At 43.2% G+C, this 15,266-nt stretch overlaps 2 protein-coding genes and 1 non-coding gene across 8 annotated transcripts in view; 1 reads left to right on the top strand and 2 right to left on the bottom strand.

The window, feature by feature from the left end:
• Positions 1–15,266, bottom strand: part of LOC109689049 (uncharacterized) — a 595,734-nt gene that overhangs the window by 380,828 nt on the left and 199,640 nt on the right. The gene's annotated exons all lie outside the window — the stretch shown is intronic.
• Positions 1–15,266, top strand: part of LOC109675410 (uncharacterized) — a 51,757-nt gene that overhangs the window by 1,654 nt on the left and 34,837 nt on the right. For 3 of the 6 annotated variants that reach the window (XR_012441068.1, XR_012441069.1, XR_012441067.1), the window contains exons 2-4: positions 7,830–7,956; positions 8,158–8,219; positions 8,772–13,469. Coding sequence is in view for 1 of the 6 variants with exons in the window: in XM_074053389.1 (XP_073909490.1) it covers positions 13,317–13,469 (153 nt within the window). In the remaining 5 variants the exon portion in view is untranslated. Of the gene's footprint in view, positions 1–7,829; positions 7,957–8,157; positions 8,220–8,771; positions 13,470–15,266 lie in introns of those variants that run through there. The other 3 variants (XM_074053389.1, XM_074053390.1, XM_074053391.1) reach the window with 3 other exon arrangements.
• LOC141417054 (U6 spliceosomal RNA) lies at positions 11,230–11,338 on the bottom strand. Its single transcript, XR_012441683.1, has one exon. It is a non-coding gene; the product is annotated as a U6 spliceosomal RNA (small nuclear RNA).

Raw genomic sequence — 15,266 nt, 5'->3', positions numbered from 1 at the left:
CAGGTGCTCCATGCTTGGATATTGTTTATATCTTTGTCATCTATTTTTTCAGTAATCAGAGTTTTTATTGCTTTTGCCTGTTAAATTTTGTATGAATTAATATTGGCATTAATATTAGAGTTATGCTAAAAAGGGTTTTTGAGTTTCTTTGGTGTGCCTGTATGTTGGTTTCTTGTCTCAATCTGTTGAACACTGGATTGTAGGTAAACCTGTGGTCTTTTGGTGGGACTGGAGTTTGAACTCAGGGCATTGAGCCACGAGCACGCTACCATTTCAGCCATGTCTCCTGTCCATTTTGCTCTGGTCATTTTGTACCTATGGTCTCAAATTATTTGCCCATGATGGCCTTAAACTGGGAACCTCCTGGTCTCAGCCTCTCATGTAGACAGAATTATAGACCACTGGCTCAGGTATTAAAGTTTCTTCTTTTGTATTGAAAGTATTATTCTTGATTTTTTCTCAAGTGCTGGCACTTCAAAACTATTTTTATACTATGTAGGAAACAATAGCTGGTATGTATATTATGGATAAATTTCAATTTAGTAGGAAATTTTTTTGTACTGGAGTCTGTTTTGTTTTTTTTTTTTTTTTTGCTTTGCAGTATTAGGGTTTGAACTCAGGGCCTTCACCTTGAGCCACTCCACCAGCCCTTTTTTTGTGAAGGGTTTTTTAGAGATAGAGTCTTGCTAACTATTTGCCCAGGGTGGCTTTGAACCGTGATCCTGCTGATCTCTGCCTCCTGAGTTGCTAGGATTACAGGTGTGAGCGACTGGTGCCAGGTTAATAGGAAATTTTGATAGTATATGAATTTAGTTGGCCTTTCATGGGTGTGTGCTTACTTTGTGTTTTGCCAGTGGTTGGCATGATCTATTTTTTTTTTGTCCATTTATCATTAAAATACTGTCTCTGTGTAATTATATCTTGCCATTGTTGGTTACCTCTTCCAGGAGCACTTTTCATATGTAGTCTTTCATGTTATGTGAAATTGTTTCTCTTACTCTCTTGCTTGCTGTTTTTGCTGTGTAAATAGCATGTTTTTAAGACCATGTGGTACTTATACCACTTCCAGGACCTGAGTTCCATCTCCAGTATCTCCAAAAAGAAAAAGTGCAAGGCGCAGGGGCTCATGGTTGTAATTCTAGCTACTTGAGGTTTGAAGAAACCCCAGCATATAGTTCTTGAGATTCTATCTGTAATAACCAACACCGTAAAGAGCTTGCAGAATGGTTCAAATGGTAGAGTGCCTGCCTAGTAAGCACAAAGCCCCGAGTTCAAACCCCTCTACCAGTACCACAAAAGCAAGAAAAGAGAGAGAAGGTGACCCATGTGCACATGTTGTTGGGGCTAGAGTGGAATAAGAGACTTGTTGCCCTCTGGTGTAATTGTTATCATCCTTGTAGTGTTTAATAGTCAAGTGTTTGGAAAACCAAAAGCTGGACAATCTTTGAGTTCATTTTATTCCCTTTTTCCTATTTGAGGCAGGGTCTCACCATTATAGCCCAGGCAAGCCTCAGTTCACTGTGTCAACCAACATGGCCTCGAACTTATAACAACTCCCACGTTTGCACGTAATTGTTTGACCCTTTTCTTTTTCTCTTTTTTTAAATTTATTTTTGTGGAACTGGGGTTTGAACTCAGCACTTTGCACTTGCAAAACAGGCACTCTACTGCTTGAGTCAGGCCTTTAGTCCATTTTTGCTTTGGTTATTTTGTGGTTTTTTTTTTGGATGCACAGGAGTTTGAACTCAGGTCCTCATGCTTGCTGTTTGGGCTGCTCCACCAGCCCTGCTCTGGTTATTTTGGAGATGAGGACTTGTGAACTGTTTGCATGGACTGGCCTCATGATCCTCCAGATCTCAACCTCCCAAGTAGCCTAGATTGCAGGTGTGAGCCACTGGTTCCTGGTGAGTTCCTTCTTTTTTCTGTAGGGAACTCACCTCAGAAATTCATGCAGTGCACATATAATGTGACACATCTGTCAGTCTCATTGTGTTTTCATTCTCTTTTTCAGCCTGCATAATTCCAGTTATCTTTTTATCTTCATGTCACTTGATTCTTTGTTCTGCTTTTTCCAATCCACAATTGAACACTTGTGGTGATGTGTTCATTTGACTTGAATTTTGAACTGGCATAATTTGTGTATGGTAGTTTTGATCATTTCTGTTTGTTTATTAATATCTTTTTTTAACTCACATCTCCTTTCTGGTTTCCTGTAGTTCTTTTACCATGGTTGCCTGTACCCCTTTGATCTTTGAAGTGACTGAAGTTTCTCAGAAATGGTTTCACTCCATTTTTTCCCATTGATGAGTCATATTTCTTTCTTTTGTGTACTCCTTGTGATTTCTTTTCACTGTTGTAGTAACTGGACATTTTAGTAGTCCGGTGGGGTAACTTTGGAAATTGTGTTCTCCTACTTTTCCCTTTTCCCTGGTTGAGGTAGGATAATGGGGGAGGGTATAGTGGGTTTGTTTGTTTGTTTGTTTGTTTATTGTGGTAATGGGGATTAAGCCAGCAGCCTTGTGCTTGCTCCTCAAGACCTGCGGTTTTTCTTTTGCCCTTGAATGGTTGATTGTAAAAATCTCCCCAGTTGGTTTGCCTTCTGAGAAATATTTTTTTTCAAGACAGAATTTATAAGAAACCCCAAATTTTCACAATAGATCCTTTCCCCTGCTCCTGTTGTTGCTAAAAGGTTGTGGTTTTTCTCTGCTTTTTCTCATAGGAGAATCCTGTAGGGTTTTGAGATAAAACTCAAAAATTTGGGGTAGGGACATGGATCAAGTGGTAGAGTGGCTGCCTAGCAAGTACCAGGCCCTGAGAACAAACCCCAGTACTGCAAGGAAAAGGAAAAAAAGACAGAGAAGGAAGGAGGGCTTAGTAAGGAAGGAGACAAACCTGGCAAATGTGTAGGGCCTGGTGAAACTGGGCCCTTTGGAGATTTGATTTCTCAGCCTTGTCTTCTCTCTTCCTTCAGCAATTCTTGAAGGACCCTTTTGGTTTTCTTACCTTTGCTCTGTTTATGGGTTTCTCTCATCTCCCTGTGTTTCTCCAGTTTGCCTTTGACCTTAGTTCTCTGAGTCTGATTTCAAATTTCTTAGCTTTTCTTCTGTTGTATGGATGAGGCTGTCCCCTTCTGTGTCTTTGTGTTGGAATGCAAACTGGAAGTAGGTGACTCCTTTTTTTCATTTTTGGTCACAGTGCTTAACCCTCAGTATTTCTTCTTCCCCTAGTGTCTCAATCTAAGATAAGGTGATCCAAAGCTTAGAGAACCCCTCCATTGGTGCTGGCAAGAAACAGGCCAGCCAGTCCTCTGCCCCTGGGAGTGAATTCTCACTATAGCATCCCTATTTATTATACCCCACAAAGCTCCCAGACCTGGCTCTTTCCTTTCTCTCTCAAGACACTTACTATCTGCTTGAGAGGTCTGCTGCAGTCTCCCTGAGCCCTCAGGTAAGTGATCAACAAGCCTTTCCTGTCCTCAGTTTTGGATTACATATTCTCAGCGTGAACATCAGAACCTCATGTCCGTAGGTGACGAGAGCAGTCTGCATGCTATGCAGGATGTCTACAGCTTGTCCACTTCCCAGATCTGTGTTTTCTTGCTCAGGCTTGCTGCCCTGCTCTGCTGCTGGAAGACCAGCATGCACTGTGACCTTTCTTTGTCAGGTGTCTGGGTTTATCATTTCATGACTTGTGCCGCTTTCTTCATTCTGCTCAGTCTATGAATTCCAACTCCTTGTCATGTTACAAGGGAGAGAAACCATAAAGCAATGAGTATATTCTTTCCCAAATATGGTTTCTTATGTAAAGTATTTACGATAATTTATATTCACAAAAGAATAAATAAGTTGTTTCTGGTAAGATTTAATAATAATAACAATATAAATACCCATGGTATACTCACCATATTCATAACCAGGTCTTGGCAGTCATTTCTTTTTTCTTCTTTTATTTGGGCAGTATTGGGTTTGAACTCAGGGCATCAAACTTGCTAGGCCTATCACTTGTGCCACTCCACCAGTTGTCATTACAAGTCATTACATTCCTTGTGTGATCTAAAAATTTTTTTTTGTAGTACTGGAACTTGAACTCAGAGCCCCAACGCTTGCTAGGTAGTCACCCTACCACGTGAGCCACTCTGTCAGCTCTCCTAGTGTGATTTTTCATAACACTCCCATAGGACTTTTTTTTTTTTTTTTTTAGTTTTTCCCCATTGGGACTTCCATTAAGTGAGTATTAAAGGAATTTCCAAGCAAAGTATTGTAGGTATTTTCTTTGCCTCCTTGTGTTCCTCACATGCTGGTGTCTTAGGCTGGGGCCATGGTTCTTCCTCATTTGTTGGGATGTTCTCAGAGCTCTGGCTTTTTCTGTGCTTTTCAGTGCTGTGAAGAATAGCACATCTGTCTCTGGGTTACCAATGAACAGCATGTTATCTTGACATTAGAGAAAAATTCTTGGTCAATAGATTGGTAAAGTTCAAATAACAGCAAATATGAGTGGAAGCTATCAGTTGATCCTCCATTCAAGCTTACCTCCCTGCTTACCTGCTGTGGACTTGAATACCTACTTCTTAATTGGTTATTTCTTTCAGTAAAACCGTCAGTGTTGTTTTAGTATGCCTTCTTTTATGTTAAGCTAGGTATATGTGTGTTGGTTGTTTTTCTTTACTTCTTTTTGGTACTGGGTTTGAACTCAGAGCCTCGTGCTTGCTAGGCAGGCACTCTTACCACTTGAGCCACTCCATCAGCCCTTTTTTTGTGATTTAAAAATTTTTTTTTTGAGATAGGGTCTCCTGAACTCTTTGCCCAAGGCTGACTTCAAACCATGATCCTTCTGATCTCTGCTTCTTGAGTAGCTAGGATTACAGGCGTGAGCCATTGGAGAATGCTCTGTGACTTTCAGTTTTAGTTTTATATGACTTATTTTGCTTTTCATTTCTAAGAGTTCTGTTTGGTTCTCTCTCAAAATCTATCTCCTTACTGTATTTCTTCTTGTTGAATTACTACTACAGCGGGTATGGAAATCTCTATTCAGTTGATACTGACTCCTTGAAAGCAATTCTGATTGTGCTAATCCAGTTTTGGTAAAAGACCTTAAATTTCTTAGTGGTTATGTCCTACCTGGTCTCAACCAGGGTACCAGTGAGACTGGGTTGTAGCTATAGCTGGAATGAATTCCTCTCATTCCACCTGGGGTTGTGAGTCTAAGAGACCATCTCATTGACCATGTCAAGGGAATATTGACCACGCCAGGGTATTTTCTCTCTGGAGGCTTTTAGACTGCACACCTGGCTGTGGCATTTGCTGAACCACAGCAACCCTTTCTCCTGACCATGTTTCCCCAGAATGTGGCACATACCTGGCAGGCATATGTTGCTGTGACTTTTTGAAACTGTGCCCAGGGATGTGACAAGTTTCAAACACTTAGGGGATCCTTGGAATGCTGTGAGGATGTGGAGAACAACTGCACCACCCACTTCTGTGTTGGATAGACTTGTAGGACCAAGTGACTTGCTGACCTTCATTCTGGTGGGTGTCCAGACCCCGAACTCTGAGAAAAAATACACAACTCACTGTGTATTGTGAGTTGTGCATCACTTCACAACCCAGAGGATGTCTTAACATTTTCATTTTATGTTTCAGTTATCATACATTAACAACTGGAGGGGATTTCATTGGGAAAATCCTGTACATGAGTATAGCGGACAAGTTCACCCCTCCCATTTTACTTCCATCACCCTTCTCCCGCTTTCCCCCCTTTCAAAGAGTGTTTGGTGGGTTTCATTATGCTTTCTTCACATAGATAGATAGATAGAGAGAGAGAGAGAAAGAGAGATAAAGCAGATAGTGCTTCCATCTCATAACCTCTCAGTAAAGGCCTTTATGATGGATAGATTTGAATGTTTTTGCCCATTTCTTTCCTTTTTTTCTTTTTTGGTGGTACTAAAAAGAACTAGCAAAGGGCCTCACCCTTTGCTAGGCAAGTGCTCTACCACTTGAGCCATTCTGTTAGCCCTGACCCATTTCTTATTAAGAGAAAAATTTGTATTTTTACATGCAAGAGGTTTGACTGTGGCTTCTCACAGTATTCAGGCTTTATTTTTCTCTTTTCCCATGAGTTACAGGGAATATGATGCATGTTTCTAAGTAAATGCTACTTTGTCCTTGTCTTAGGTGTAAGGTTGTGATTTCTGCCACTGTTGTACTGTGCCTGGTCTGCCATGAACCACTTTTCAGTAACTTGTGGGCCCAGTGCTTACTGCTTTGCTTTCCCAAGGTCTGTGTCCTAATCTCTCTGTTCACAGTGTCTTGTATAGTGGGAGAGTCTTAGCCAGCTTGCCATTGCTGTGATAAAACACCTGAGAAAAACAACTTATGGCTTGCAACCCATGGTCTGCTGGTTCTGTTGCTTTAGGCCTGTGGTGAGGTAGTGTTGGAGGAGGCTGCTTACCTCATGGCAGTTGGGAAATAAAAGAGCCCAAAGAGTTTGGAACAAGATAAATCCTTAAGTCCATGTCACTGTGGCTTGCTTCCCCCACCTAGGCCACACCTGCTACACGTTACAGCCCCTCCTAGTAATGCATTCATTTATGAATCACCAATGGATTAATCTATTGATAAGATCAGAGTCCTCATGATCCAATCACTTCCCCAAAACCCCACTTCAGAACATTGCTGCTTTGGAGACAAAGTCTTCAACACACTGGGAGGACATTCAGATCCCAACACGGGATTTCTATCATGGATTTTTTTCCCCAGATTTTTTTGTTTTGTGGGACTGGGATTGGAATTCAGTGCTTCAGTGTTTACAAAGTAGGTGCTCTACCACTTGTGCCACACCTCCAGTTGATTTCCAAAGCTAGGGCCTCATGAACTGTTTATCCTGACTGGCCTCAAACTATAGCCCTCCTGATCTCAGTCCCCGAAATAGCTAGGATTGCAGGCATAAGCTGCCAGCAGGTGACTTGTTCCATAGATTTTTAACATTGTTGGACATATATTATCCATACCTGATTAGGTAAAGTGGTTTTAGATTGCATAGTCAAAGATCTAATTTGGGGGTGATAAAATTTTATAGATAGGTGTGGGGATGGCATTGAGTGGTTTCTAAGAGCAAATGTGTTTTTCTCCCCTTCTTTCATTGTTGACATTCTCTAATATAAACCATGATGTTTTTCCCTTAGCATAGTGAATTATCCATAAGTCTTTCTCAGTGTGTAACATTGGTCAAAGAGAAGCCAGACACAAGCTTTTGTGAGTTGTCTCAGTTTACTCACAGACCATGTGCTCAGTTTCCCAAGCTCAATTGTGATTCAGCGTGCAGATGGTATTTTCTGGGCTGACTAGGTGGGCCCTCTGTGATGAGCATGTTAGAAGCTTTCAGAAGGACATCAGAGTTCATATTGTTGGCATGATTGTTCAGGAGCCCTGAGCCCTCTTTATAGTTAGTGGTGATGACCTTCCTGACAGCACTTCCTAGATCCCAGCTAAAGTTGAACTTGGGTCTCAAGCATATCTAAAAACATGCAGTCTCCAGATAACTAGTGTTAGCCCTCCTGCAAACTCACTAGTAGGACTTTGTGATGAGAGGTGCACCAGGTCCTGTGCGTCCAAAGTGAAATTGGGATATGCAGCACCACAGTGAGTGATTCCTGTTCTGTTCTTGCTTTACCAAATAGTTTGTATTTAGCATGAGAATTGCTGCATGTTGTTGGAGAGTTAGGAGCGTGATGATTAGGACATGGCCTGAACATGTAGGGAACACATTTGAACTTCTAATTTCTCCATTGTTTTCTCTCCTTTCCTCCTGGAAATGCATGTGGGATGTTTTAGGAGTCTGTGACCTTTGAGGTTCTGGCTGTGAACTTCACCTTGGAGGAATGGGCTCTGGTGGATTCTTCTCAAAAGAAGCTCTACAAAGATGTGATGCTGGAAATCTTCACGAGCCTGGCTGCTGTAGGTAGGGATGACATCATTCCCTAACTTAGTGAATGACAGAACCAGAGTTTCATGCTCATCAGTGCTGATCAGTGATGTGGAATATAGAAGGGCTAATAGGGTTACCATCCAGGCATGGTTGCATTGTTTTATAAAAACCTATAATCTAGTATTTCCTCTAAATGATATGTTCCATAATGACTTTTCTGAATCTACATTTTAGGAAGAAAACAGGAAGACCCCAATAGTGAAGATGACTACAGATAATTCCAGGAGAAATGTAAGGTAATTTTCCCTTACAAGTGAAAGCCATAAGCCTCCAGAACTAGTGAATGATGGGAAACTACAAAAGAGCCCTCATTCTAGTTAACTTAGTCTCAGTTTTCTCCAACAATACATATAGGTCAAGTGTGTGTCATGGGGAAATCAAAATTCTGATATATTCTAGTATGGAAAATAGCTGAAGCACTGACATCATCCCCCAAGTGAAGCGTTCAATATATCGGATACTGTGTTCCATGCATCAAGTTACTGATAATGTATGAAATTACTCTTGAATTTTGGGTATACGCATATGTGAAACATAAAGAAATTTCATGGTTAGACTGGGACCATCTTCAGGATATCTTGTGTATTTGCAGGTACTTCAAAATCTCCAGTAGTGTTGCTCTAAGGGTTTTGAAGAAGGCATGCTCAAGTGCATTTTAATGTGACTTAGGGAGCTGGTGTGGTGGTGCATGCATGCTCAAATACATTTACAGTGCATAAAACAAGCAATACTCCTGGTAAGTAATTCATAAATAACCTTAATAATGTGCTTCCAATTTTTTTTTATAGATGTCAAGTCTTGAAAACACTTTGTGAAAAAAAAGGCATCAAGTGGGTTCCACACATAATTGTGAATAGGAAAACTGGAGTAAAACTGTGTGAAAGAAGTCCTCATGGGTCATTCATCACTAAATGTGCCCACCAGTGTTCAGATGGGACACAAAAATTATGAACACCTGGAATATGGAGAGGAGCTATATAAATGTTTGGAATGTGGGAGAACTTTCAGCTATGCCAAATGCTTTGAGGAGCATAAACGATCTCACACTGGAGAAAAGCAGAATGTATGTAAATACTGTGGGAAAGTCTTTACTTATCCCAGTTTTCTTCTGTGCCATGAAAGGACGCACCCTGGGGAGAGACCCTACTTTTGTGAACTATGTGGAAAAGCCTTTAATCGTGTGAGTTTGCTTCGAAGACGTGAACACACTCACTGTGGAGGGAAGCGCTGTGTTTGTAATCAGTGTGGGAAAGTAAAGACATCCTTATTCTTACATCCTGGGTGGATGCATCCGGGCAGGATTGTCAAAGTAGTGAGGATGACAGTTAAAGTTTATTAAAGGTTAGGGAAGTGAGGTACAAAAGGCCATGCCTGGCCAGAGGGAAGCTGAAAGTAGTGAGAGAGAGAGAGCGAGAGAGAGCGAGAGAGCTCTGTTTCACTGCTAACCTGTGGGAGGGGAAAAACTTGAGCAGTTTTTGATCACCAATAATCAGTGAGTGGGGAGGGGGTTGGGTGGTCCCCAGGCTAGCATGTGATCAATATTCATATTTTTATCTGAGGGATGATGAGGGGTAGAAGCACCCACAGGCTTTTATCTTACAATTTATAACAGGAGAGGAGAGCATTGGACTGAGCAAGGAGTTTAGCATGGTACGTGCCAAGGTAAGTTACATGTGGGGTCTGAGGAGTTCTGTGGCATTTTTGTATGTCCTAGCCTGCCTCAGATTTACAGTGGAGAGAATCTCTCTGTATGTGAGCAGTGTGGGAAAGGCTTGTCTTGTTTGAGTCAGGTTTGAAAATCTGAATGAACCCACACTGGCAAATTTCATTGACAGAGAATGGGAATTCCTTAGTCTAGAGTGTGGAAAGGCGTCATTACCATATGAACCTTCAGAATAGGGAAGAAGATAAGCAAGGTGTCAGTTCAACCTCCTTTCCAAATTCCTTCTGTAGTGGAATCATATGAGTGACTTTTGATACTAAGTAATTTATGCAGAATGTTCCACAAATCACACAACCTGAAGGAAATCTTCTAAAGTTATATTGTGCTTACCCATGGGTCTCTTGAAGTAGATCTGTGGATATGTATTTCTAATGTTCACTCCTGAAAATAAAGACATAGTTCTCTAAGGTTTGTTTAAGCAATAGTGTGTTAGTTTACTCTGGTACTTAACTTTGATCCTTTCATTTTGAGTCATGTTGGGTGATTGTGTGATTTCAAGTGTATTTCCACTGTTCTATAAGACAATTTTTATGTGTTTTAAAACTTTTTACCCTTTTTTTCTTTTGTGGTTCTGCAGCTTGAACTCAGGGGTTTTGTTGAGTCAGGATTTTGCCAACTATTTGCCTGGGCTGACTTTGAACCAAGATCCTCCTGATCTCTGCCTCCTCGGTAGCTGGGATTACAGGTATGAGCCACCGGCACCCAGCAAATGAGATTTTTTTAAAGTGGATTTTATATTTTTTACCTTTTTTTTTTTTTGTGGTGGGTCTGAGGTTTGAACTCAGGGCTTAGCATTCACAAAGCAGGGGCTCTACCACTTGAGTCAAACCTCTACAGTTTTTACTTTTTGATGTATTTTCTTCAAGCAAGATATTCATACATAGTGGTAGAGTTCCTGCCTGGCAAGCATGAAGCTCAGAGTTCAAACCCCAGTACCAAAAAAAAAAAAAAAAAAAAAAAAAATGGTTTTTGTACATGTGTTTTAGAAAGAATTTTTTTGTTTTTTGGTGTTTTTATTTTGTGGTACTATGGTTTCAACTCAAAGCTTCCCACTTGCTAAGTAGGTGCTCTACCACTTGAGCTACGGATTTATTCTTACTCTTTTTAAAGCAGCTGCTGGTGTTTGAACTCAGGGTTTCATGCTTGAAAGGCACTCACTCTAGCAGTTGAGCCAGGCCTCCATCCCTTTTTATTCTGGTTATTTTGAAGATAGGGTCTTGCTTTTGGCCCAAGCTGGCCTGGAGTGTTGTCCTCCCATGTTATGCTTCTCTCTGTGCTGGGATGACAGATGTGAGCCACCTTTTTCCCTTGAGATGGAGTTTGCACATTTTTTTCCCCTCTCCATCTCAGCCCTCCTTCTTAGCTTGGGATTATAGGCTTGCCATTGCACCTCGCTATTGGTTGAGATAGCGTCTCATGAACTTTTTGCTGGGTGACTGCTAACTGTGATCTTCTGGATTGCAGCCTCCAGAGTAACTAGATGGTGTGAGCACCAGATCCCAGCTTTCAGAAGGATGTTGTTTTCTTGTGTGGAATTTTTCATGAGTTTGCTAGCCATCCTTGCGCAGGGGCATTTTAATAATCTTCTCTGTATCATTCCAATGTTATTATATACTAAAATTGAGCACTAGAAAGACTTTCTTAACTGCTGTAGCCAAGTTACATAATAGTTGAAATCTTTTTTATTTACTGAGCGCGTATCTGTAAATATTCCATCATCATAATAATTTAGATCAACTTTACAAGTTTGCCAAATTTTTACTTTCATGATGAGAATCCTTATTTCATATGCTTACAAGTTATTGTGTATTTTCCTTATGTAAATCTTACTTCCTGTTGGTGTTGTCATACTTTTATGTAATTTGTTTTTCCATTATCACACTGGAAGTGACATCATTCAGGTGTGAGTGTTCCCTTGCTAAAGATCACAAGGACTGTACCTTTTGTGAACTTATCTGGAAGGCTGTAATAATGTATTCCTAGAAGTAGCACTTAATGAAGACTTTTTTTTTTAGATTATATTAATGGTACAAGGGGGTGTCCTTTTGATTTTTACATAATTGCATATATTTCACTTTGATCAAATCCACCCCCTCTATGACTCTCTCATCTCCTGCCTTCCCTTACCCCCTCATTGACTCTTACTTATTCTCTCAGTCTATAGCACCCTGTTCCACCTCAGAAGTCTTGCAGGAGGGGCTCAGTATTCCAGCCATATTGCTAATTACAGATAAAAATAAGTTGTAAATGAGGCTTGAGGGGTGGCTCAGGAGATAGAGCTCTTCCTACCAAGCTCTGAGTTCAACCCCAGTACCAACAATAAATAAATAAATAATAAATAAATAAATAAATAAATAAATACAATGTCAATGTTCGATCCTTGAGCAGGCCTGGGTCTTTCTGACTACCTCACCATTCTCCATCCTGAAACTACCTAGGGGTCTCCAGCCAGTAGGCTTCACACTAGATAGCAAAGACAGTCTTTTCACTGCAGAGATGACAGAGGCGTTAGGAACTGCACAGAAAACCTTAGAACAACACCCACTCATGGAATATTTGATGTGTTTCTCTGTGACAGGCTATGTTGTTTAGCTGCAGAGAAAATGTCCTCTTACTGACTCACAATATCACCATCTGTCCTGAGGATCACTTCAAATGGATAATTTAAATAAAGAGGTGTAATTGAACCTCAGAAGGATCAAGCTAGGGCCAGTTAGGTTTTATAAACGTGAAAGGTATTTCAAGGTTGCTTACTATTTAACTATAGAAATGACTGTGATCCTAGCACTCAGTAGGTGGAGACAGGAGCACGAGTTTGAGTTCAACCTTGGCTACACAGTGAGCTGCAGGTCACCTGAGCTATATATCAAGACCCTGCCTCAAAAAGCCAAAGAAACAACAAGAAATGATGATAGGTCACCCCTATTGAGTGTGAGGTGGAGAGACAGTATCAGAAAAGGTAATCACAACATTACCTTTGTGACACTGGTGTACCTGGGGACACCAGTGTCAAGGTGAGTGAATCTGAAGCAGAGGAAATGCTTCACTCATGGGACAGTTGACATTTGAGTAGCCATTTTCCCCATAGTTCACATGAAAATAACACTTTGCTGCCTTACTGGAATTCTCATGTGAATAATTATTTTTAAACCCATTTTGTCAGAATTTTACTTGTGGACGTTACACAAACATTCCGAAGGAATGTGGGACATTCCTGGCTTCATATTCCAAGAATTGGATTCAGCATATTTGTCTCAGTTAACTTCAGCATTGGAGGAGAGCAAGTGAATAACCTGCAGTGGGGTCAGAGGCCACAGTCTTGTGGCTCCAGGCTGAGGTCCCTCTTGCAGCAGCAAAGGAAGGACTAGGAGGTCCCTGTGGTGCTTCCTTCCCTGCATGTGGCCTCCAGCTGCTCAGAGCAGTGGGAATGAGAGACCCAGGTGGTCGTCCAGGAGGAAGCCTGTGCAGGGAGAGCTGTGGCTGCGTAGTGTTTTCCTGCTGTGCTTGAAACGGAGAATCGCACGTGCTGTCAGTCATGAAGGAGGGGCGGGTCCTGCATCCCTGGCTAATCAGAGTCTCTGGGCGGGGCTCTGCGAGCCGTCCAATCAGAATGGCCGGCGGGAAGCGCGGTGGGGGGGGGCGCCGCCATGTTTGGTGCCCGCCTCCGGCGAGAGGAACTTCCGGGTTCGGGTCCGCGCTTTGTGACCTGCTGTGGGCCCAAGGGCCGCTGGAAGACGCCAGGACGTCCCCGAAGCTGGAAATGGTGAGTGTTCGGAGGCGGGGAGAGGGGGGCTGTGGGAGCCGGCGGGATCCGGGCTCCCAGCGTCAGATCTGGAGTGTGCGGCAGAGTCCGCCGCTGGCGCCGCCCCGCTGTGTGCCCTATGGCCGCAGCTGTGGCCGGCGTCCTGTCCTGTCCCCGTGCGGCGACTTGGGTCCCCGCCGGAGCCCCCTGTCCCTCCGCGCCCGCAGCCCCGCGTCTCCCCACAGCGCGGTGCCGGCGGAGGTGGCGGGAGGCTCCCGAGTGGCCGTGGGGTCCCCGTCCCCTCGGTGAAGACCTGAGTGCCCTGCATTTTCCCGGTGTGGCGAAGCGGCGTCTCACATGCAGGACCAGGTCCCTCAGGCCCGCGCTGCTTAGCGCTGGCAACAAGTCCCTGGACTTCCCGTGTCCCCACGTCGCCCATCGCACTGGAAGGCGGTGCACGCGCGTGGGCTTGGGGTTCAGTGGAAGGGGAGACGCGTGGCCCCTTCTGACAGCAGTGCTACTAGCCAGCGACTCAAGAAGGACTGAGAATGGAGGCAGGACCCACCTTGCTGCAGAGGAGGGACAGCCCTAAGTGCAAGGTGGCCGGGTCTCAAGGGCGAGGCCAGCAGGCTGTGCTTTCTAGGAAGCAGCAGACAGGAGAGAGGAGAGCGATGGAGGGGCAGCAGCAGCTCCTGGGCCAGGGGACGTGTCCCTGAGGCCACCTGTCCTTAGGGTGACATAAGGCAGAGTGCTGGCGCAGGCTGGGGGTAGTTAGCGATCAGAGGCCTGGAGGAAGGAGAGCAAGTTCAGGAAAGTTTGCTTAGTAAGAGTTCTGTTTCTTCTGATCAGTTGTGGTAATGATTTTGAGGCAGAGTGGGAATTTGAGGTTTGTGGCCCCCTTGTAGGTTAGAGAAAGTGAGCTTCCCCTAAGTTCACTGCCAGGTGTTTCCTTGCTCTTGGTGCTGCCCCAGGACAGAAGGCTTTGTGATTGGGACTTCTTTCTTCACTGTGCTGACCAGACTCCTGCATTTGTGTAACACTCAACATCGTCAGCTGTTTGCTTTTGCCTGCAGGTGGTGGTTTGTGCTTGTTGACAAAATCTGTAGGATCAGTCAGAAATATTCATCATTGGGTCAAGTGAGCCAGAAAAGATGGTTTATGGATTTGAGGCTTATCTGGGTGTGTAGTACTATAAAAAATTTTTCTGTTGTTATTCTCTCTCTTTTTTTTTTTTTTCCTCGAGGTACTGGGCCTACACCTAGGTACAGGGCTTACACCTTGAGCCACTCCACCAGCCTTTCTTTTTTACGATTTTTTTTTTTTCCAGACAGATACATTCTCTCAAACTATTTGCCCAGGCTGGGTTTTCAATGCAATCGTCCTGATCTGCCTCCTGAATAGGTAGGATTACAGGCGTGAGTCACCAATGTCTACAAGTTGCCTCAAATTTCCTGGCAATGGGAACGTCTGTTTATCATAATCCCCGTTCAGGCAATATCTGAATTTACAGAAATGAGGTCACTCAGAGTGTCACCCCTCATTAACTTCAGAACCAGGAGTGGTGACCAGGCTGAGGAAGTACATGTTTGGCCTGCCGCCTGCAGAGGGGACAGTGCAGTTGAATGGAACACTGAACTTGTGGGGGTCTCTGCTAACTGGGAGAGCAGGTTGAATTGTGGGACACCTAGTTGGTATTGGACAATTGCGTGGCATTCCTCACATTCCACCATACACCACACATTAGATGTCAGAAGTGACATCAGAAACAGCACAGGTCAGAACCTTCAGCCGACTGTGGGCGAGTGGTGCTGGGCAGCA

The sequence above is a fragment of the Castor canadensis genome, chromosome 14, assembly GCF_047511655.1.
Source record: "Castor canadensis chromosome 14, mCasCan1.hap1v2, whole genome shotgun sequence".
NCBI lineage: Eukaryota > Metazoa > Chordata > Mammalia > Rodentia > Castoridae > Castor > Castor canadensis.
This window is presented reverse-complemented; position numbering and strand designations above follow the sequence as displayed.